We start from the raw sequence: 23,952 nt of genomic DNA, 5'->3' as shown, positions 1-23,952 counted from the left end.
AAACCCACAGTTTCTATCTTCTACATAAAAAAAAATCGTCACACCTGCAGCAGGGAGCATACAAGAGGTAACTAGAGATAAATACGAACAAATGACAATGGGAGCGAGAGGGGGAAAGGAAAAGGCTACGAGAGGCAGTTTGGGAGACACAGGGAATATGGAAAATAAAATTCAGAAGTGCTCGGTAGGCAAAGCAGCTCCTAGCATCTGCTCCACTACCTCATATGGATGGACTACTCCATGCTTAGTTTGGCGAGTCTGGTGATAACAGCAAAAACCACCCCCCCAGGCAACCCCCACACCCCTCCCAAATCCTTTGTGCACATACAAACCTTTGTTTTCAGATAAACAATATATTTTACTTTAAATTAATGTCATGAATTCCGAGTTTAAACCTTTTTTCAAAAAGCTGTTGGCTGGGAATATTGTAGTGTCAAAACAGTCCTGGGAAGGAAAAAAGCCTTATAACTGGAAAGTAAATCTTTTGGGTAGCATTTTTAGAAATACTGTTTTCAAATCCATGTAACTAGGGGAAAGGTTCCTCCAGCTATCTTTAAGTTAAAGAATGGAACCTAACTATGTATTTACCATTCTAAGTATGTTACCCTCTGCACTTGACTCCAACAGCAGAAACAGCTGAATACTAGCGTTAAAGAATTTTCAAGTTGCCTTGGTCTCTAGTGAAAAATCTTCAGGTGCCATGAGAACACCAGGCTCGAGACTTCTTAAATCTCACTTCTGCGCACATCCGTTTTGAGAACTGTTAAGAGTGCTTGCAGCATTCAGGAACAAATTTCTACCTACAGGAAAAATGTCCCTGCAGAAAGCTCTTCTGAGGAGATGTGGGCTGGAATCTCCTCTGCTCTAAGCCATTTCCTGCTGTCCCAGCAGGCAGGAGGTTGCAATCCACTGCCACCTGGCTAGGTGACTTTTTTGGGAGGAGGTGGGGGGAGGAAGGAAGGACCCACAAGTTCCCGGCTGACAAAGAAACTTGACCTCTATGCCAGCTGTTCCCCTTGCAGCCAGGGCACACAGGACAGGGGGAGGAATGATGCCATGTGCCTTCTTCTCCACTGTCCACCAGATTTGGATACAAGCAGCAGCACAGTCAACACATGAGAGAGCGCAAAACATAGTAGACACCAGCAACAAAAGGGTATTGCCCCAAGAAAGCTCTGTGGGATGCAGCATTTCTCTTATAAATCTTTTTACTGTTGGGGAGGAAATCTTGGTCTTCTCCCAGATCAAAGGAAGTAAAGAAACTAAACCACAATTTGCTAACACTATAAATTGAAACCGAGAAAATAAGCGAAAAACTGTTCTTCCGCAACAGTACCAGTCTCCAGGGCCCTACCTTCAGCTGCGTGTCACAGCTTCACTGAATTCAAATGAGTTGCAACTTCCATAGGCTGAGGTTTGGGGATTTAAAAGTTTCCCTCTAGCCCCCATCTCCTACTCTCTATTGCAGCATGACTGCTCTTAACACAGTGCAAATAAATGTAGCTTGTATGAACTGATAAAGGCTAAAGTGTTGCCTTGTGAGAATACCTGGAGAAATTAGCACTGCCCCTTGGTTAAGGAAAACCCCCCTCTGTCAGGACTGCCAAACCTGGGCACACATACAGGGATGTGCACAAAGCTCCAGTTACCCAAAGAAAGTAGACGTGAAAGTAAGTGTCTGCCTCCTTCAACCCTAATTCTCAGGAGATACGTCACAGAGCCCAGATCTTAGATTCAAATGCAAGGAATTAAACATACTCCAAAAATGTACTTCTATACAAACTGGGAGGAAAGTGAAGACATTATTAGATAACAAAGTAAGTTTTCTAATAACATTCATTCACTTTAGAAGAATAAGCTATTTCAAAAGCTGTATGGTGCTTTAGGTAGAGAAGCTGCTTCTAGAGTTGTTTGATATACAAAGAAAATTATTCTGCCCAATTTCAGAGCACAAGGATTGAAATGGCTCAACAGTCTGCCCTTTACGTCATCAATAACATTAAAACATAGGCATAATTGAGTATTAACAACTTGACTGCTCTCATCAAATAAGAATTTTAAACTACAGCAAATGCTGGCTAAGAAAAGATAGACATTTTCTAAACACCAACTTATTCTTGCACTGAAGAGGGATGCTAGCTTGCCTAACAATGGTAATGTGTTACAAGGCATAGAGTATTTACTCTATGAATCTTTCTGCTCCAGTCGGTACCTCTCAGATCTTTCATGTGCTTTGTGTTCTTTTAAGAATGATCATTGGTTTTTTAACAAACTGATTTCGTATCATCTAATAGCACATCATTTCTGAAAACAAAACAGCACTGTCCACGTAACACAGGCAGCTTCTGATTGTCAAAGATCTTCATAACATCGATTCTTTTCCCCATCAGGTATTTCACAGAACTCTGTTCCTGTAAGGCTTCCTTTAAATCTGTAGCCATCTGAGGCTCTGGATCTGCTCTGGGTTTATATCCAACAATGCCCAAAGTGCTTCTTCACTTCCAAACTCCATCATGTTCTGGATAAATGATCCTAAAGGTCAAGTTTATCCGTGCATCTCTAGAATGATATTCCTTAGGCACTCGATGCTGTAAGTGGCATTAGGAAAAAAAGAAAAAAAAAAAAAAGCATGAGCTTAAAATACAGGTAATCAAACAATGTAAAAAAACTTCATTTCCTGTGATGGCTTATATTAACATTTCTAAACATTTAGGTAAGGCAGGAAATTCATGTTCTGACTGCTCAGGGCCACTGAAAACAAAAGGTCTTTGTAGATTACTGTAGCCTTGTTAAATTAAGTTGCAACTTTTTTATATTCCAAGTTCCTAAATTGATTTTCCTCTTTCAGCTGCAGGCTGCAACCTTCATTGCTGAACTTTAATGCTGGAACATCTGAGCTGATCCCTATTACATCACTTAGCAGTTGAAAGAAAACCCATTGTTTCTGTGGGTGCTTCGAAATTCTGAGGCAGAAAGCAATATTAATGTGCTGGGAAACAATTGTGTCACTGGAAGCAGAATGTCCCATACCTTTATGGGCGTGCCTCGTGCATTTTTAGAAAACTGCATTGCAAGTAAAGCACACAAACCGTGTCAAGGAGTTCTTACCTGCCAATCCTCCTGGGTAGCTCCTTCCATCATCAGCAGAGTCCCGTGATCAAGTGGGATTCTTAGTCTTTCTACGTAAGTATAGTCTCCATTCTCTTCCTAAAAAGAAACATTAGACACTGAAGAAGCGGGCATGTGCATTCGGTAGAAAACCAGTCCTCTATAGCAGAGTTTAAAAAGCTGGGAGGGCAAAGGAGGAAAGAAAGCTCTCACAAGATCAAGAAGTCTAACTAAACCTCTCTCTCACCATATTTCATAAAGAGTTCAGGAGCTGAGCATTCTAAGTATGAAAGAAGCCATTGCGTCTCACTGCCTGTACAACACAGGTAAAGTGCAACAACCAGTTCCTGCATCTAGTGCAAAATTCTGGAGCGAGGCTGCGAACCTTTTGGAAACATCCATTCTTGAAATAAACAATTCTGTGTGGAGATATTCTGCAATAGCCACGCTGATTCCAACGGTTAACTACTTCATCAAAAATACACATCTTCCTTCTATCCTGAATTTGTCTTGTTTTGGACATTCCATGTTGGTATAATATTATCTGCTAGATGAAGAACTTTTCCTATCCAAAAAAATCTCCTTTTCCTATAGTACCTTGTAAAACAAGTTGTCGTAAACTTTATCATCATTAAGCAAAACAGACTGCTAAACTAGAAGACAAATAATTCTCAAACTTTTGTTAAGACTTCAGATTATGTGCAACTCTTTTAAAGCACAAATACAACAACCAGACATAGTAACACCGCAGTATTAGTCTCACTCATGCCACATCAGTGGGAATAGCAACTCTCTATTGCTTTGTTCTACCCCTTCCAATTTTAAATCAGACTAATACACCGCTAAGTCAAATTGCTCAGGGAAGTCTATTATGCCAACACAGTTCTCTTTGTCAATCATGACAGTAACCTCCTCATGAAATCATACTATGCCTGACACAAACTATCTTCCAGAATGCCATATGGGCAGGTATTATAATGCTCTATGTACTCCTTTAATATTTTCCAATTTTAGCCTTCAACAGCTGCAGAAAAAATTGCTGCAAATCTTGAACAACTTCCATTTAACATCTTGCCTACTTAATGCTGGCACTTTGATTATTTCATTAACATTGAAATGTGAATAGGAAAACCAGGATTTCCCCCAAAAACAGAATGGCAGTGTATATTTTTGCCTTTTACAGATCTCCGTTGCCAATTTTGCAAGCTGTCTAGGAAGAGTGGAAAGCAACTCTCTGAAATGAGGAATTCAGGGAAGTTTCAGATAGGAAATCACCTGCAAAATACAAGAATTATTTCAGAGAGACAGGGAGTTAGAGAAATATTTTAATTAGTGTTGAAAGGGAGGGGACTCAAGAGGTCTTTTATTTTTAAGTTATAGAAAGCCATAGATAGCTTGAAAGTGTAAAGCGGATAATAAAGGTCCTTCACTGAAAAAAAGAGTATGACAAATTCTCAGTCTCTACATCTCTGTAAGTATGGGGTTAACCTTGTTCTGAGTATACTGCATGTAGCAAACAGATAGCCTGAACGCGTATTTGTTATTGTACCACTGCCTCTAGAAGCAGAGATACTGGCTTTTTTCCAAAGAGATCACCAAACCAGTTATTTGTTCTTGAAAGAAAAGCCAGAAATACACAATTACTACAAAGAGATGAGAAAAAAATAATTAGGCCAGGTCTGAGCTTCTAAAGCATGATGGTGTTCCTGTAAGGGACCATACATCTTAGGCAGTTGCTAAACAAATGCTTCAGATTTTTTATTTTTTAATTAGTTAGGCAGTATCTTCTCTTCTAGTTTCTTGTAATGGCTGGTGGACTCCTAAAATCACACTTGCTGAGTGTTTGGGAGGAGGCAATGCTCAATTATTTCAGACCCAGCTGAAGGCAGCAATTACTCCAGACTCAACAAAACCTTACTACCAGAGTGGCATTTGTCACATTTGTCATGTAAAATGAACTATCTTCCAGAACTATCTTTGGGGGGGGGGGCGGGGGGGGGCGTGGAGAGGGAAAGATATGAGAGGTCACAACTTAGGTCACTTGTAACAGAGGCAGATTGCAAAGAAGCTAGAAACAGTACAGGACAACTGAGACTTGGAAAATGGAATTATCACAGTAAGATTTAACCCAGCTTGAGGCGCAGGTATAGTTACCTCACACTGACAAAAGTCCCACATTTCTGAAACAGAAACAAACGTTACAAGACCTCCAGGCTTCAGCTGTATGTTAAGTTATTCAGGAAAACTAACAGGACTCTGCACAGACCCGACAGTTAGAAGAAAACATTACCAGGTCATAAAAAGGCAGATGCAGTCTTTTGAGAGCCATTAAAAAGACCCAACAGCTCTCATCCAACACATTTTACTGCTTTTACAAAAACTCACATTTTCAAAAATCTTAACTAATTTCCTTGAAGCTTAATTCTGCAGTGGCCCAACTTGATGCACGTTTGTCTTTCTAAAGTTCATGGCTCGCTGAAAAGCTCAAAATAACGAGGTAAAGTCTCAACTACTGGGAAAATTATGTCTTGGACTTAAAACACCGTCTAATTTTCAAAAGAACAACTGGGGGAGGGGGCGGTATAAAAAAGATGCAGATAGAAAGATGACTGCAAATCCTCTAAAATGCAAAAGAGCTTAGTTGGGATCAAATCAATTCCCAATAATAAAAAGCATCACTTGATATAATTGACTATATACTCGCACCTTTGCCACTTTCTGTTCATGTCTGGGACTAGAAGTTGCAGTGTGACAGAACAAGGCTATTTAATACTGGCAGCACTGGCTGGCAATTCTGGATTTGTGCATTTCTTGGGAATATGTAAGGGATCGAGGCTGTGGCAGTGATTAATTAAGCTCACTAAACCTCTGGAATCAGGGAGTGCTGAAGGCACTCACAATCACCTGTAATATATATTCTTTGCAAGGAAAATGCGAAACATATTTTTAAGCTTCTATTAAGCTTATTTATCTTGCTCTATTAAAAGTAAGGTGTAATGCCAAAAACATTTTCTTAAACTTCAGAGGAAACAAGAGGAAAATTTCAAAAATAGGTATTATAAACGTGACTGCTGATGAAAAGCAGAGAAATACCATTGCATGGCTGTTTTCTATTTCACAGGATTACATCATTTCACTTTGTGGATTGACAACAGTGGACTTATTTTTATCTCTTGCTCATCTTTGTCCTGGTTTCAGCTGGGATAGATTTAATTTTCTTCCTAGTAGCTGGTACAGTGCTGTGTTTTGGATTTAGGAGGAGAACAATGTTGGTAACACACTGATGTTTTAGTTGTTGCTGAGCAGTGCTTACACTAAGTCAAGGACTTTTCAGCTTCTCATACTGCCCTACCAGCGAGGAGGCTGGGGGTGCACAAGAAGCTGGGAGGGGGCACAGCCAGGACAGCTGACCCAAACTGGCCAAAAGGATATTCTATACCATGTGATGTCACGCTCAGTATATAAACTGGGGGAAAGGTGGCCAGGGGGGTCCGCTGCTTGGGGACTGGCTGGGCATCAGTCGGCAGGTGGTGAGCAATTGCATTGTGCATCGCTTGCTTTGTATATTCTTTTATCATTATTATTATTATTATTTTCTTCCTTTTTTGTCCTATTAAATTGTCTCTATCTCAACCCATGAGTTTTACCTTTTTTCCGATTCTCTCCCCCATCCCACTGAGGGGGGAGTGAGCGAGTGGCTGTGTGGTACTGGCTAGGGTTAAACCATGGCAATCTTGATTAAAAAGGAATGCTTCTAAGATAAATGATTTAGGAGAAAACATCCTTTTGGCTTAGAAAAGTCAGTATGTAAAAGCAGCATTTACTTTCTGTTTTAAATGGGACATCTCTGAGCTTAGTTTTACTTAGAAAAAGAGATTTTTATGTCAACTGGTTTTGCAGAGCCAGTGAAGTTAGACAAAAAGTTTTTACTGTCTTACATGTCGTTACTAACACTGTCCACCAAATCTCATTTCAGAACTTTTATCTCTAGAGCTGATGTTAGATATACAGAAAACTCAGTTGAGTTTCACAGGTCAAGAAGTTTATGAAGGAAATTTATTCTTGGCATCTAAGGAGGAAGAGACTTTTTTAAAATACTAGTAACAAACACGGAAAGAAATGCATCAGGTAACTTTTATATGGTCACTTCGCAACTCTATATATGTATTACAAAACCAGCTGTTTCCAAGAACAGGTCTAGTAAAGCAACTGTTACGCATCTTAGTATATTAGAATTTTCATAATCTTGAGTTGCACATTTAATACAATCCAAGCTTTACACTGTCCAAGTACACTGGCTAAAACTTTTTTTTTTTTTTAATCCTTAATTCAAGTAACTACAGTTAATAAGTGAGGAAAGCTCAGCATGAGTTGATGGCAAGCTCTAAATATAAAATCTGTACGTATTCCAGGACTCCATCAAGGTTTTTTTCTTAAAATGGTATCAAAATCAAAAAGGTTAGAAAAAGAAAAGATCTAGTATAAATCTATATAAATCACCGAAGTTTGTTTCTTAAGTCTCAGGCAAGTTTATTGAGATAGCAGTAGGAAATGGGTTCTGGATAGTGTGGAAGCATCTTCTAATATAAGGAAAAGTAAATGGAAACATCCCGTAGAAGAATGTATAAATAATAATGCAGTTATACATGCAAATGATGCAAAATTATTTTCAAAGGCTAAAGTCAGCAGCCCTCACGGAGAGTGCTGGCTCCTAGTCTTCTGCTTTACCTATTTACCTATTACCAAGAGAATTATCCTTACAAAACTTCTCATCTCTTATTTTTCAGACTCCCATCTTGCTTGTAGCCCTCTTTTCCAGTTTACTCCTCTACCACCAGCTGTGGAAACACCCTCCTCCTCCAACAAAGTGGTCTCATCTATCAATACTTCTGCATTTTTACCTGTTTATTCTCACTACCTCTGACAAAATCCTCACTGCAGCTGTTTTCTTTACAGATTCACTAAGAATGAATATCAGTCATATTGCCCTTTCCCCATGTAATCCACTTGCCCACCTACATAGGACTATCTTTAAACTCCCTCAGTCTTTCTGCAGCTGACCGAGCAGACTGCAAGTGAGGTAGCTCTAAAGCACTCACATCTTCCTCTGCCTGTCTATAGCTGCTCAAGTCCTGCCCATACTGGTGGACACCTCCTCCTCCTCTGCAGCCACTGCTGTCTGCAAGTCTCCCTCATGCCAATCTAAATTTCAATCCTCCTCATCCTGATCCAAGCCTCAGTTTGTACTGTGCTCCATATATTCCCACGTTCGTCTTCAATTAGGCCTGTTAGGACATGAAGGGTTATTTTTCTGCTGTTTTCAAAAGTACTAGGAAATCTGTAACTTCTGCTAGAACAGCTACTCAAGGACAGAAGAAAAGGACCGTGTTTTAGTGTTTCATTTGAATGACAGGCCCATCTGAAGGCTCATTCTGAGAACACCACGAACATCCTGCTATTATCTAACACACACGTGAAGCTCCCTCCCTTCCCCAGCACCCATCAGTTTCCTTGGTTACAGATGGAAGAAGAGCAACCTGACAGCTGGCTTTCTAACTCCTTCCACAGTTCACACGGCAGTTTGTTGGACACCTGCACCCAACTGGCCCTTATGGCACCCAGATGTCTGCTACAGAGAAGCTCCCAGTGGGACGCAGGAGCTTAGCAGGACATTAAATATCACCCTTCACCCTTGACCTAACATTTCACACTCAGCTTCCAAAAAGACCTTATCAGATAACATGGCATTGTCACACTGAGTTGAGCAGTGATAAGCAATAGCAAAAATGGTAGTGAGACTGTATCAGAAAGACCCATCTAACACAGTGAAATCAATTCCTCTAGAGTAGGACAATTAAGTCATGTATGAGTGGGACAGGGACCTTGAGGCTGTGTGGAGAACAGGAGGAGGTCATGGTGGTGCAGAGGTGACAAGTATGATGCGGGCAAGTATGAGAGGACTAAACCAATAGATTGTGTGTGAATTGTGTATGAATCACAGCTCTAAAACAAAGCATTCACCTCTTGGTTTCAGTGTAGGCAGGAGCTTCGATGGGGGGGAACAAGAAGGCAAGAAAAAGTTTAAGTAATTTACTGGAACTAGAAGTAGAAAATAAAAGAAACCAGATCACTTCACTGTAGACTTTGAACTACCAAGTAGGCATCCAAATACCCCTAGAAACCATTTAAAGCAAAGGCAAAATATTGGCTACAACCACATAACTGGTCCAAATAAGCACAAAAAGCAGTATTTAGAAGAAAGAATGCTTAAAAACTCCAGCGGGTAAAGTAAAACAGCTTCTGGCATCATGTTAATTTCCATGAAAAGTCTCCTTAATTCCAGTAGGGAATTTGCTCCTGAAATGTATTTGTAGCTTTTTTACACACACTGGGCTGAAATCAGAGTAGGAATTATTTCTACTTATCCACAAGGAATGCTTGTTGATGCAGATTCAAATAGACTATGCATGTCTCTACATTCCTTTACCTCCTATTATATGATGAACACTTACTCATCCAGTACAGTACTCACCAAAAAGAAAAACAGAGAACAACCTTTCCCTCCCCTCACGCTAGAACAATTTTCAGGAAAAAAATACCACTTGCACATACATAACTTTTTTTTTTTCATTTTTTGCCAAGGAAAAATGCAGAGAAAGGATAAAAAGATTTCCTTTTGTGACAGCTTCAGAACGGCCTATATAAACGCCATCAAATGCCTACCAGACAAATGTCAAAATTCACACAAACATGCACAAAAAACCCCAACCCACCAACATTACTGGTCTTCTTTGCAGTTAGAGAAATAGGATTTTATTCTATAAGAAGTTCATCCACATTTCAAGATATAAAATGGAAAATATTTGTACAGATACTAACATAAACTGAAGTCTCTGAAGGCTCTGATCTAGTATTCTTCAATAGCACTACAAGATGTTACGTGACTTGTGGTATATACTGTTTTGTACCCAGTACACAATCACACACAGGCAACCGCTTTAGTTTTTTTTTTCCAGTACCATTTATCCACCGTGAGCTTCTACCACAGTATTTCTCACCTCCTATTTTCATTACATCTTTCATCTCAAAATACTTAAAAGCACTTACAAGAACAGAGGGAAATGAAGGCCTCAAACTCTAGAATCTGAAATACTAGAATGTTGGCCCTCAAAGAGGTTTAATTTTGGGAGGAAAAGGATTTACTTTCTCTTTCCCTCCTCAATGAAGACTAACTCTGGAAAACCCGATGTACTGATACTGGCAGATTACAAACCAGGAAGAGCCTGAATGCCTGTGATGACTGTTAGTCTGAATCCCTTTTCCCTAGACTACATTCCTCTTCCTGTAACTTGCTTTTGAACAAAGTAATGATCAAACTTCAAATACCTACAATCAACTTTAACTTTCTCTTAATGAAAGAGAGAATGCTACATTACAATAGAGTATGAAAATTACTTCTTTGGTGGTACAGCCTGAAAGGTGGTAATTTCCATCAGAGCGTCTTGTAACTCCCACTTGGCAAAGCCTCTAGTGTCGTAAGATGCTCTCAGAAAATTGCAGGCTTTGGGAATGTGCAAAGAATACGTAATGTGTGCCATATAATTATTAAGTACGAGTTCCCTTAGGCACAGGATGCAGTTAATAGCAACTTATTCAAAGATCACTCTGCACATGGGAATCATACCTTAGAAAGAGGTATGTCACACTTGCAAAAGGAATACACTTCATAGGTAACAAGACTCAGCTAGTCAGAAATATCAGGTCAGAGGCACTGAAGAAAAAAAATTAGGAGAGCTTGAGGGATACATCTATAGAAAATCACCCATCTCAGGAGCAAAAGGGAAGAAATTGTGCAGTACGGATCAAAGAAGGCGGCCGATTATGAATGGCACAGACTGAATTTCCCCCTTTTCTAATAGTGGGTGTCTTTTCAGAAAATAGAAAATGGAACAAAAAGACATCTTGCTTAAGAACTGGGTTTGATTTTTAAGAGGGAAACTGCAAAGTTTATACTGAAATCTAAGTGGCTTTGATTCTGATCCATCGAAAGGGAACACGTGCACTTCTAGAAATTAATCCAAGCACCATTTACAGTTTCCCAGAGGAATGAACTTTCCAGCTGACATTTTGTTATCATCACAGCATCAAAGATACTTACTCATGCTATGCCCACTGATATAATGCACTGGTTATGTGATCTCATGCTCAGGGACCAGGATTAAATTCACTTCAGACAACAAAGAAATTACAAATTAGAGAACTGGTGAAAAATATAAATTATTTATTTGTTTTCTGGTTCAAATTCTGACCTTTGCTGTTCATGACTAGGTGACCCAAGGTGACTTCAGTATGTCAGCATACAGTTTTCCAATAGGCTGATAATCATCATCACCTTTGCTTTCTGCATTACTTACTCAGAATAAATAGCAACATAAGCTGACAGCAAACTTCCCAAAGTTCTCAAAGACTACACATGCAGAAAAGACACGTGAAGCAGGATACCCCAAAATGAGGCCTGTATTCTCAACACAGGAATGTGTGATACCTTTACTTGGATAAATATGAATTGCGAAATTTAAATTTTAAGTTGGCTTGTAAACACAGCATTCCCAAGCACAGCATTTTATCTAGAAAGAGTATTCACTACTAAATCACCAACTAATTCCTGAAAGGATGTTCCTGCATGCCTCCTTATCAAAGTAAAGATCACTGTTTAGTCTGTGAAGTATGATGCAACAGTTTGGCATTTTATGGAAAAGAAATTAGCTCCTTCCCTCTGTTCACTGTCCCTCAATCTGAACACACACAAGTCAAAATGCAAACATTATTAAGATGATTTTTACGGACAAGAGCAGCCAGAGCTACTCTTCATCCCACAGACACTATACATTACACAATGTTTGCCTGAGTTTAAGAAAATGGTATCAACTCTTTGGTTCATTTACGCAGTGAAAGTCTCCTTCCACCATCACCGATTTCATTTTAAGTAACAGGAAAGGCCCTTACTTGGGCAGAAGAGTGCCGAGGTTGCAGTTTCACTGCACCACTACACTGCTGCACATCAGTAGAGTGGTCCCATCGCATCAAGATGTCACGTTCCATGCAACAGATTTCTTGATCCCTATGCTTATTCCACAGAACTTTATGAGTTGCGCTTTCATTAACTACTATTAAACGTTTTTAGTAATTAAGTTCTCTAAACAGAGGGAAAATACTAAACATATTAGTAACTACAGGACTGTCTCAATGTGACATCAACACTCACAGGAGAGGGTTTCTTCCTCATCTCAAAGGTTCGGGTAGCACCAAAGCTGAGTGAGGCAATGACAGGATTTTTTCCCAGTGATGGTTCATCGTCACTGTGCCAGTCTACGCTATCCTTCTCATTTCGGTAGAGGTTGCAGAGAAGAGAGTTGAAGGTATAGCCAGTGAACTCTTCAATGCGCTCCTTTAGCATAGTCAGCAGAGGATGCCACTGTAATCACCACAGCAGGAATAGGGTAAAGACAATGAAAGCAGACCAGCAGCAGATAACATCAAGACACAAGGGGAAAACTACTAAGAAACAAAATATACTGCACTTTAGTCACAATAAACTTGAAATCAAACAAATGCCTCTGAACAATTCTGATTGTATTTTTAATAAAGCTGAGGAACGGGCTTTCTGTGAAATATGCATACGTTACCTATCGCTCAATACTAAATCATCTCTTAAAACTATGAAGCCAGCCTGCCTTTCCTACTAATGTAGCCAGCCACCCCAATTAACTGAAAGGTGAGAAAGTAGACAGAGGAAAATCTGCTTGTACTGACCACAGATAAACATTGGGAGTTCTTAACTAAGACAAAAAGTGGGCAACTTCTCCCATGCACACCTGTTTTTTTAACCTCCTGGCCAAGCTAGAGCTGTTTAACACAGGGCTCTGATAACATCTGAGTTACTTGGCCGTTGCTGGTGGGCATAGAGCATCCAGAAAGTTGCAACCAGTGACTAAATGACATGCTCTCAATTGCCTGCAGCTGATGACACAGAACAAGAGACAACGGTTGGCCTAACACTGTCACAGCGTGGCCCTCTGTCCCCGCTCTGTTAGTACAGCTTGTTGAGCCCAACTCATCACCTCTTGGGGTTTTGACTTCGACATTGTAACTTTTCAGTGGTTCACAAAACCAGTGCCACAGGCCCTGAATTTCATCCTTCCCTTTGCTAACATCTTGCTGAGCCCATAGCCCACGGCAGCTCTGCACATTCCATTACAACTCAGTCCAGTGAATCATTATTTAATGTTATAAACTTACATCATGACTTTCATCTGTCAGAGTGCTTTTAAGTACTACACAAGTTTAAAAAAAGAAAGCCAAAGCAATGTAGGCCACAATTTTTGCCCATTATATAAGCAGAAACACAGATCAAGAGAGGATAAAGGCCTGATTCCAAACCTTCCAGTGCATCACTGGCAGAAGGAGGAACAGACAGCAGGAATTAGTTCCTAATATCCACCTCTAATAATCAAGTCTGCACCACCTTCTCTTCATGCTTACCCATCTTTAAGGTGTTTTTAACCTATTGGCTACACTGCAGGAGCCTCAATATACCATCTTCCTCTACTAGGGGTATTTCTAGCTATGTCACCCCTTCAATGACTCAGCATCATGTGAATAATTAATTACACATAAACTTAGCTTGCAGCTATGGGACATGTAGGGAAATCAGTAACACCACCCAAAAAAAGCTACAGCTTGTAATTGGGCTGCCTGAATGTGCAGTATGTGCAGGACATACAATGCAATGACTGAAGAGTCCAACAAGAATTACTGAAAGCACTTTTCAGTGACCAACTAGGGCTGGATTCCTTCAATTCCTATCACAAAAGTATTTATTACTAAAAATGTTACCATATGGTGAATTTTACAATTCAGTGGAAACCCCGCTACAAACCTGCAGCAGTGGAAGTAATTTTGTTGAAACATTACTGTGTCACCAACTACATCACTGCTTACAAAGAAACATTTTTCTAATACCAAAATTAATTTAGGCACGAGCACTGGATTATACCTAGCAGTGCTGCAATCACACCCAGTCTTACCAAACAAAAAAAGGAGGGGCACAAAGCTAATTACTCTTCCAGATCAAGCGTTCAAGGCAGGTAATTGGTTTTGGCCAAGCTGTGCACTTTTTACTCGGGATATTTTTGTGATATAAACCCTATTCTACAGGTAAGGACTGTGCTCTTTACACCATCTGCTGGTTCTTCTAGGCTGCAGGAACTCCCACCTACAAAGCCGAGTGAAATATCGGTGTGTCCGTGTGCAGTCTACCCATATATCTGCCTGCGGGCAGTTTCCAGTCAGTGGCAGGGCTGGCTCCCAGCTATGCAAGTTTGCCAGTGCATCTCACTTTCTGCTGGAGTTTCTTTCTCTCAGTAAAATAGGAGAATTATCCAGGGATAAAAGACTGGATCAGCATGCGTGACTGATTTAGGCCTTGTACCTCTTGGATGAGAAAAACAAACCAGTGGCCCAATGAGTGCTAACTCTGAACTTTATGCGAACTGAACTGAAACCGCCAATTCAGGGTATATAGGCTCTATCCAACCTCTGAGCAGCAATGGCTTCCACAACAGGCAATTCTGAACCGGATTTAAATCAGTAGTGTACAGCAGAATGATTTTGGAGGGGCACTTCCAATCCCTAAAGCCATTCAGCTTCTAGAAAAGTCAATTTAAAATAATATTCCACAAATGAGTGGGAAAAAAAAATGCCTATTTTTCCACCACAAATTCCATAGGTTATGGAATTTTTGAACTATGGTATTTTTAAGACTACAAAATCTTCACAACTCATCTTGTTAAATAACGCCTTTCCACTTTTCCAAACAGAGCTTTGCCAGGAGGTACCCCCCGCCTTTGGCGGCAGTTCTGGGACTTGGGACACTTCTCTCTCATGCTATCCAGCCTTCAACAGTCACAATTTATGGTTCAGAACATTGCAGCCTACTGCCATGGAAATCTCAGACAAAGCAATACCAAGAGACAGGCCAATGGGACAACAGGCTGGAAGCCAGAGAGAGCGAGTGAACATGAACAAAACGTCAACAAGTCACTCAGAAGGTTTTTAACCCTTCCAAAATAGCGTGGGAAGTTACATCATACAATCTGGAGTTGCTGAGCAGGCAGGTTGTCTGTGTGAATTTCACAGCACTCACATAGGAATCAACAATATGCCTAAATTCTCATTTAAGCAGTACTGAATCTAAGTGTTTCTGAAAGTAACTATTTCAGTAATTGATATTACTATATCTTCACAACAAAAAACTCAGTATGACTCTGTACACTACAATCTCCAATATAAAGATGCATAGAGTAAGTCACACAGAACAATTCAGAGTTTTGTCCAAAGCTACAGTGACCCAAAAGCAGAATGTTAAACTCTGGAGTTTCCTTTTGCCAAAGTTTAGCAACTAAATCATGCTCCTCTCAGTCAATCCACTCGTAATGCTTGTTTTATGAAGTTGTCCACATTCCACTAGAATCTGTTGCTGATCACAAATGAAATGCTGATAGATACTCTAGATAAAAATAGAGGATACAGAGAATTTTTGTGTCTCAATCTCTGCAAAGGATTTCTTTGTAGTCCATAATAAAAGACAGCTGTAAACATATACATACATTTGGGTTTGGCTGCATTGTTATCCTAGAGTACGTGTAAGGAAGTTCCCCATACCAGGAGGTAAGTCTTGGTTCCTCAAAAGATACTTCTAAAAAAAGAAAAACAGGAAGACTTTCTCAGCTGCCTTATCAAAGGGCTTGAAAATGGAAAGATGATGCAATTCTGCCGAGAAACTTGACCAAAAAGGGACTGTCTACTCACCTAAAGTTAAAAAGCAGCCCCTTAAAATCCTCAGCCTTACATAGTGAACTCAAGTGAAGGAATGAGATTATTCAAAAGCAGGCCTGTCTCTGCAAGAGGAATTACCTTGCCAAAATCTTAGAACCACATTAATTTTCTCATCCCTATGCCAGACAGGGCAGGGACTGGACAAGTTAAAGATAGCAAAATGAAACTGAAATTTTATTTATAATTCTGGCTTGTTTTATATTCTCCTGGTTCCAGTGCCCAATACACTGGCAAAAGTTGCAAGATGTATCCACTGGAAAGGATGAAGCGGAAAGGACTGCAGCATCGATAGGACATTACAGAAGCAGAATGTAGCAAGGCTGGACAAGTAATATTTTGTCAAATATGCGTGTGCTCTGTGATGTAATACAAACATCAAGTTAAAAGTACTTTCAACTTCTGAAAAGACTATCTCGGTAGCTAGTTCTCATGCTTGACAGGTAACATTCTCCATTATACTGTACCTTTATTGCAAACCAATAAACACAGGTGTTGAAGACATTGTCCAGCCCTGTCCAGTAACTACTCCAATATATTATCTTATATCCGTTCCTGACTGAAGAGAAATTTAGCTAGAACAGGTGCCCCTTAGCGAACAAATCCAGAATAGCAATCTCCTCACTTACTGCATACTGGAACTAATAAGCAAAGACAAGGGAAAAGAAACATGCTCTGCCGGGATTTTAAGTGAGAGGGGCAAAAAATATTCCCGGTGACAGAAACCTCAAAGAACACAGTTTTTGCAGCATCACTGGGAGACAATATGAAGGGATGGAGCACAGACAATCTAAAAAAAGAGTGGGAAAAAGAACTGGAGATGACAGAGGAGGCAGTAAAATTCAAAGATTTTTAAGACAGGGAATTTTAATTTGGAAAGATCTCATTTAATTGGCAATAGGAACATGGTGATAGAGACTGAAAAATAAGCAGCAGTACTTTTCAGATATGCATGGAAAACCTGGAAGGAAATATGTGAAGGAGTGGTAGCATGTAAAATTAAAAACAATGATAAACAATGCATGGATTTTGGTATGGAAATGCCCTCGGAATGACCTGAAAAGTTGGTCTACACACCCCTTACCCTGTCTGATGTGAGTTCTCTGACCCCAGGGTATGTCTTGGAGGAGTTGTTCAAACATCCAGTCTGCTTGTTCTGAATCAATAAAGCCAGGAACCAAATGAATCCTAAGGAAGAAAAAGATAAAGAAAAAATGGAAGGAATATACACTTCTATATATGCTTTGATAAAATATTCTGATTTCCAGGTTTCCCAAAGGAGATAAGAATGGCTGTAATGCATCAGACCGAAAGTCAAAGCCTAGTACCCTATTTCTGACCACAGCCAAAAGCAGGTGTGAAGGAAAGAACAGAAGGCAGCAGGAGCTCCTGATGAGTCTTCCCCTCACCAAACACATCTAATTGCTTTTTAAAAACCTGTAAAAACGTATGACACCAACAATATTCTACGAGTCCCACAATCAGCCATATACTGTGTGAAAAATGGCATCCTTCTGCTTGTTATTAACTTCCCATTTGATAAATTAGATCGCCCTGATTATGGTACTACAGTCAACATAAGTAAATAATTGCCCTTTATTCACCATCTCCATGCCACTCAGAATTTGATAGCCCTTCACCACTACTGCCATCCTGGCCTCTCTTTTCCAACCACAAGAACCCTAGAGCACTTAACCTCTCCTATTTTCACATTTTCATATGTACGTTTTATATTTTGACTGTACTAACAGCAGCATTCAAAAATTCCAGCCACTGTGGTGGACTGCAGAGTAGGAATGCTGTTCACAAGAGGTTACTCTCACGAGTATTCAATGCGCCGAAGACATCGCAATAAGAATACGTATAGTAAAGGCACTAAGAGATGCAAAATCTGATTATTAACTTTCCAGAAATGTATATATTCCAGCAACACATTATGAAAAGAAACTCCAGAAAATGACAGAATAACCCAGCTGGCTGTGTATCTTTTCTCTTTCCAGTTGGTCAAAGCTTTTACTTTTCAAATTGGTATAAAATTTTATTTGCAGTTTTAGAAGAAACCAAGTTGAAAGCTTTGAAATAAATGCACAAAAAGTTATGATGTCCTTGGCATTTTTTCCACTATTAATAAAACCTATCAAATCCAGAAGAAAAGGATTAATACTGATATTGCAGCTAAGTCAGCAAGGTAAAATAAAATGCATTTTAGCTAGTAGGAATCACATAACAAGTAGGTTTTGTTTCAAAGTTTCCTGAAGCTGAAATAATTAAGGCATAGCATGTAAGCAAAAGGGACAACTCTAAAGTTACCAAATCTGCCTAAAGTGAAATGCTTTTATTAGATTAATTTAAAACAAGTCCAATTTACAGCTAAAAGTTTTTGGTGGCTCTTAACACAGACATCACGCACTTGCTAACACAGGAATACCGATCCAAATTTCAAGCAGCAACTTACTCTGAAACAAACGGACATAGCCCCTTCTCCTTATTCCGGACAAGAACACTAGACGCAGTAAGCACTAGATGTTAAGAGGTTCATTTTTCTTCTCTTCAGTGCTGCTCAGAACTGCGTAAGTCTCTGCTACCTGATACTCAAAGTATTTCCAGAAGTACTCTAAACAGAAGACACACAGGAAGGGCAATGTGCACCTGCTAGAGTCAAAGCACTCTGCAGAGACTAGACTTCAGAAAGCTGAGTATCACTGTGTTATTCTGCAACAGCAAATTACAAGTTTCAAAAAACATGCAATTCACTTACCTAGAAATGCCAGTTGGTACTTTGCTGAGCTCATACACACCAGACTTGCTGAGGATGTAAGAAAGGAAAGGCCATCAGATGGACAAACAACAAGAAGTTATCTCACACTGAGCAGCATCGACTATAACTGCTGTAAACCTGGACTAGGGAGAGTATTCTTTAAAAAGGAAAAGAAAAAAAGCTTTGCTCTACTAAGGGAAGCAATAATGTTCTGGAGACAGTCAGAGGTCAGAATAAGGCAGCAAGGGGTGTTGCAGAAGCAAATGAGTTTGTGTGCACTTCCTGCCTCTCACTCATTTCACCAAAGGCCCAATACACAGTTTTAAGGCTCTAGAGATATGTAAACGAGGGATGTCACGGGGAATCTAAAGGAGACAACCATACAAGACTGCACCCTGACTGTTATGTTTGCGTTTACAGGTATTTTACAAAAAACACGAGTGTAACTAAAGATGCAAAATCCTGTTTTCAGTCAGATGACCGATACCACCATTCTTCTAACAGCAAAGTGTTCATCAACCTGTGTGACACAGCAAAACCAACTTACAGGTGTGTGAGCAGTATTTTAACTATTGTAGCTGGTACAGAGGGTAAAGAGTTCTTCCCTGTTACGAGTTGCATTGTCATAAAGTATTATTTACTCCTGTGCAAACTGCTTGCTTCACCTACTATCTCATTTTCTCCTAAACTAGCTCCAAACTTTATACTGCTCTTTTTCCCTAGAACACGCCAGGAGTTAATCGCTCTCCAGCACTGCTTCTCCCTCAAAACAGTTCAGCAACTCACACGATGATCACATACTGTGTTTTGCACTGTGCTGTATTTAAGAAAGTTAAATAAACAGAAACTTCTGATCTCTTCCATAGTGCACATGCAGAGCATAAACCATACTATATTACCTACAACACATTGTTGTGATGAGAATAGCATCTCAGTTTTGCTTCCTCTATATTTTTTTACTTGATTTGTGAACAAGTGTAACAAACGAAAGGTCAGTGAACCTTTAGAACACTTAACACACTGAATTTACTTAATACATAGATACTATGTTATTACTACTAATCATAAACAATACGCAAAGGACATACGGCTGTATCATTCATACTGAAATGGAAAGTTAAAACATAAGCAAATCTGTTACAATCTGTAAGTGCTTCTGGGAAATTCTGTAACTATTTCCAGCAATATTTTTCATGACTGTTGACAGAAACACTTCTCACAAAGTAGTTCTACTCAATGAACTGTTCACTACCATGCTAGCAGTGGGAGGGCAGCTGAACACCTCATCTGCGTTATGCCTGCTCTGCATGAATACTCACCTCGCATCAAATCTGAAGTTGCTACAGAAAACTAACCCCAGATCCCTCAAAGTGAAAACAACATACAGCGAGTCAAAAGCTGAATCTGCAACTTGCCTCTTAGGAACCGCTTAGTAAGGAAATTCTATCAAGATGACCAAACTGAAGCAAATTTAATTTTCAAAATCTGTAACTTCACCATACACCACCACACCTTGTCACATTTCATGCCAAGGTTATTCTGAAAAGATCCCCATTTCATCACGAAGGGTAAGTGATCTACAGTGTGTGAATATCTAGCTTCACTATGACACTTAGTAGCAGCTACTTTTCCGAACCTTCAAAGGAAGCGCTGCTTGAGTTGCCATACTGCCTATATTTCTGGATAATGGTAAGTAATTTCCAGCATAGTTTACACAGGGACTGTTCTAGGAAAACGTACATTGCTGACCAAAGGAGACATATTTGTAGTTCTGTTGATCCAGAATGTCCAACTGCTTGTTCTTCCTGGCTTATACAGCTACACCACAGCTATAAAACCTAGTTAACACAGACTCGGACTCTCCTGATTATAAATTCAGTTCAGGATAAAAGGGCTGAAAGTCCACGTTTTGTACTGAAATTTCTTCCAAAGGCATGGCAGTTGCAAGTGGAGAAGGAACTCTTTTTCAGCAGGTTCCCACTGACCAACAAGACAGAAAAACCGCACGAAGGACAGTTAAGTCAGCAGTGTACTCACTCTATCACACCTGCCTCAGGAACTTTGCGCTCCACCTGAAAGGTAACAAGACAATACATGGTGAATGTTAAACTTTTAAGTACCTGGCATGCTCTAGCCAAATAGAAGTAATTGCCATCTCTAGTGACTCTATATAGCTGCATACTGATATATCGGTGACAAAAATATACCTCTGGACAGTTGGTAAGCAGTAACAACCCACCCACCCTCTCCATGCCCCAGCAACTCTCAAATGCAGCTACCACTGCAGGCAGTTTTTAACAATCAACTGCCCCCTAAAGGACATTAATTTCTAAGTTATTTAGATTATTACAATCCTTGCTATTTATCAACTGCAAAAAAAAAAAAAATTCTTATCCTTACATTTGGAAGTAAAAATCTAGAGCAACTATAGGAGGGATGAACAAATCCCAGGCCCCAGACAATGAGCAAAACACAAGACAGGCCAGACATAGCAGGAGCTGATGCTTCAAAATTGTCTGCACAGCTTGAGATAGCTGGTTTTTGTTAAAACAAAAAAAAAAAACAAAAAACAATCACAGTAGTTTAATCCAACCCGGTCCAGCCTGGATTATCATTCTGGTTGTCTCAGGGATTTATGCTTCTCTTCTCTGAGCTCAGCGGAGTGCTGAGATGCAAGGAGGTACTGAGTTGAGCAAGCAAAATATAGTACTATATAGATACCAGGGTTCTGCCACAGAGAAAAGAGAATCTACCCAGACCGTCTCCAATCCTTCCAAGCCAAGACAGCCTTTTAAACACTTCTGGCTTAAAAAGAAGTGTTCAAGATTTTTTTTCCCAAGCAAGGAACTGCCCTCCCACTGCACAGAGCACAATATCCTTCATCTGCTGACAGGACATAAAGCAAAGTCCATAAAACAAATCCCATGCTCTTCCCCTGTAACAAGTAAGACAGATACCCCAACTGAGGGGAAAAAACAGAGCTTAAATCATGCTTAGGACATTGCATCATTCTGAATATTTAGGAGAACATACTCTTTTGGCTCTCTGAAAAAAAGTAGTTATGATCAGGTACGTAATGGAAGTCTGAGGCTAAACAGAGGGACCGTAACTTTCTGTTTGCCATATATGCAAGACAGTTGCAAACTCTGCTTGGTAAAAGCCCGAAGTTCAGCTCAGCTGAGTTTTTAATTTGTTTTTAAACATGAGACTATAATCTCAAAGTCTGATAATTTTTCTCATTTTAAGTTTAATAAAAGCTAAGATTCTACTAGTTACTGTGTAATTTTTACCTCTGATGGTTTTGCAAAGACAAACTGCTTTTCAGCGTGAGGCTGATCTTTCCTCACCCATGCCGGTCTGGCGCCTGCAGGGGCAGGGCTGCTGGCCACAGCTGCCTTAGGTGCTAAAGCAAAGAGAAAAAAAAGGGGTCACATGAAATAGAATTTCATGATACAAAAAATACAGTTTGGAAGAACTTATGGAATCATTCTTTGAAGTACTCTCCTCTGCTTGGCAGAGACTCCAGGGAACAGCCAAACCTACATTACGTGAGAGTTAAAATTGCACAGAAACTGGAGAGTTTTTATATGTATTTGTTATTCATAGACAAACAAAAATGAAAACATCCTTTTATCAGAAAGGATAACACCTGGAACCTTCCAGTTCTACCACAAACACCTATCACATGCCAGCAGAAATTTTCCCAAGCAGCTAAACTGCTTCCCTCCGCAATTTTTTTTTAGGAAACAAAAAGGCACTTCTCTGAGAAAAATACTTTTATTAAAAAGATTTTGAAACTAGGGAGAAAGTATGGAAGAGCAACTCAGGCATACCACTTGATGTGTTTTATTTACACATGCGAAAAGGCTTAAAAATGGGCCTCAAACAGAAACAAAGTAAAAGTCTTCACTCTGCAAAATTCAAAAGATGGGAAAAATAATTTTTAACAATCCCCTTAGGAAAAGGTGGAATGAAACACACCTGTACAGGCTACATGCACAGGTCAAGACAGTCAGCTAATTTTTTTCAGGATTAAAAAAAAAATCAGCTTGCCTAGTACCCTCAGTCTGCAGAGAAATGGGAGCTTTATTGGATATTGTAATCAGGCAAGTGGAACATGGTGTTTTGACCACAAACCAAACCAGTCCTCCCTGCAAGACTGGAAACCCACACAGCGCTCTCCTGCCTCTGCACTCTTTGGTTAAACGTTTGATACAAAACAGAGACATTAACTCCAGCCCTTTCAACTAGCGCTCTTTATTTTGCAATGTTTTCACTGTGAAAAGACAGAGGAAAGCACATAATAAGTTTTATCAATAAAAAGTGACTAATAGTTATTACAGAACTTAGCTCCACCAAATTCTATTCGTCTCATTCAACTTGCCCAAAGATGTACGCTTACTTAAGCATGTGCATTAGAAGCACATCTACGCACGTATGCAGCTGACCCTGTGTTGTGTCCAAAATTGCTACAACATATCGGTGACATACATAAAAATTTTACTTAAAAACTAGGTTCGAACACCTGAACTTTAGTTAGCTAGAAAAACCGGACCGCCACGCAAGGCCTCACGCTCCTCCCCGTCACCCAGCACGGTCAGAACGAGCAGCCAGGCCACGGGTGCGGGTAGTTTCACACGCACTGCAGGTGTGCTCGGAGGCCCGGACTTACGCTCTTCTGCTCGGCAAAGAAAGCGATGCAAACTTCCAACCGCACGTCTAGAGGCTTGCAAAGCTTCGCCGATTACCTTTCAGCCTCAGCCCGCGTCAGGCCTAGGACAGCAGTTTTCTCCACACCATCTGTAAGGCAAGGGCAGGGCGGCCCCAGCGCTTCCCTCCGGGGCGGACCCGCTCCGGCGCTACACACCGCCGACGAGGCGGCCGTCGCTGCGGCGGGCGCAGCGGGGACGGGGCTCGCCAGCACCGGCCTCTCCGCAACGCCGCGGCCCGGGCGGAAGGGCCCCGACAAGCCCCAGACACCCGCCCGCGGCCCTACGAGTCCGGCAGCGGCGGCCGCGGGGCGCCGGGTCGGGCCGGGCACGGCACCTGCGCGCCAGAGCCCGGGGCCCGCCGCCGCGCCCCCGGGTGCGCGCCCCGTCCTTACCTGCGAGGCGGGCCTTGTCTGCGAGCCGTCCCGCCGGGGCGCCGGCCCAGCCGCCCTGCACGCGGGCCCGCTGCCGCCTCTCCGTCAT

The 23,952-nt window shown here is 40.6% G+C and overlaps 1 protein-coding gene across 1 annotated transcript; it reads right to left on the bottom strand.

The window, feature by feature from the left end:
- Positions 1-303: 303 nt before the first annotated feature.
- ALKBH3 (alkB homolog 3, alpha-ketoglutarate dependent dioxygenase) lies at positions 304-23,952 on the bottom strand. Its single transcript, XM_076344404.1, has 9 exons — positions 23,865-23,952; positions 22,051-22,163; positions 20,798-20,832; positions 18,761-18,808; positions 17,087-17,190; positions 15,777-15,865; positions 12,374-12,583; positions 3,109-3,207; positions 304-2,588 (listed from the first exon to the last, which is right to left on the bottom strand). The coding sequence occupies exons 1-9, from the start codon at positions 23,950-23,952 to the stop codon at positions 2,496-2,498; spliced, it is 879 nt and encodes a 292-aa protein (XP_076200519.1). The 3' UTR covers positions 304-2,495.

The sequence above is a fragment of the Aptenodytes patagonicus genome, chromosome 7 (genome assembly GCF_965638725.1).
Source record: "Aptenodytes patagonicus chromosome 7, bAptPat1.pri.cur, whole genome shotgun sequence".
Classification (NCBI taxonomy): Eukaryota; Metazoa; Chordata; class Aves; order Sphenisciformes; family Spheniscidae; genus Aptenodytes; species Aptenodytes patagonicus.
The sequence above is the reverse complement of the archived record's forward strand: the minus strand, read 5'-3'. Positions and strand labels throughout refer to the sequence as shown.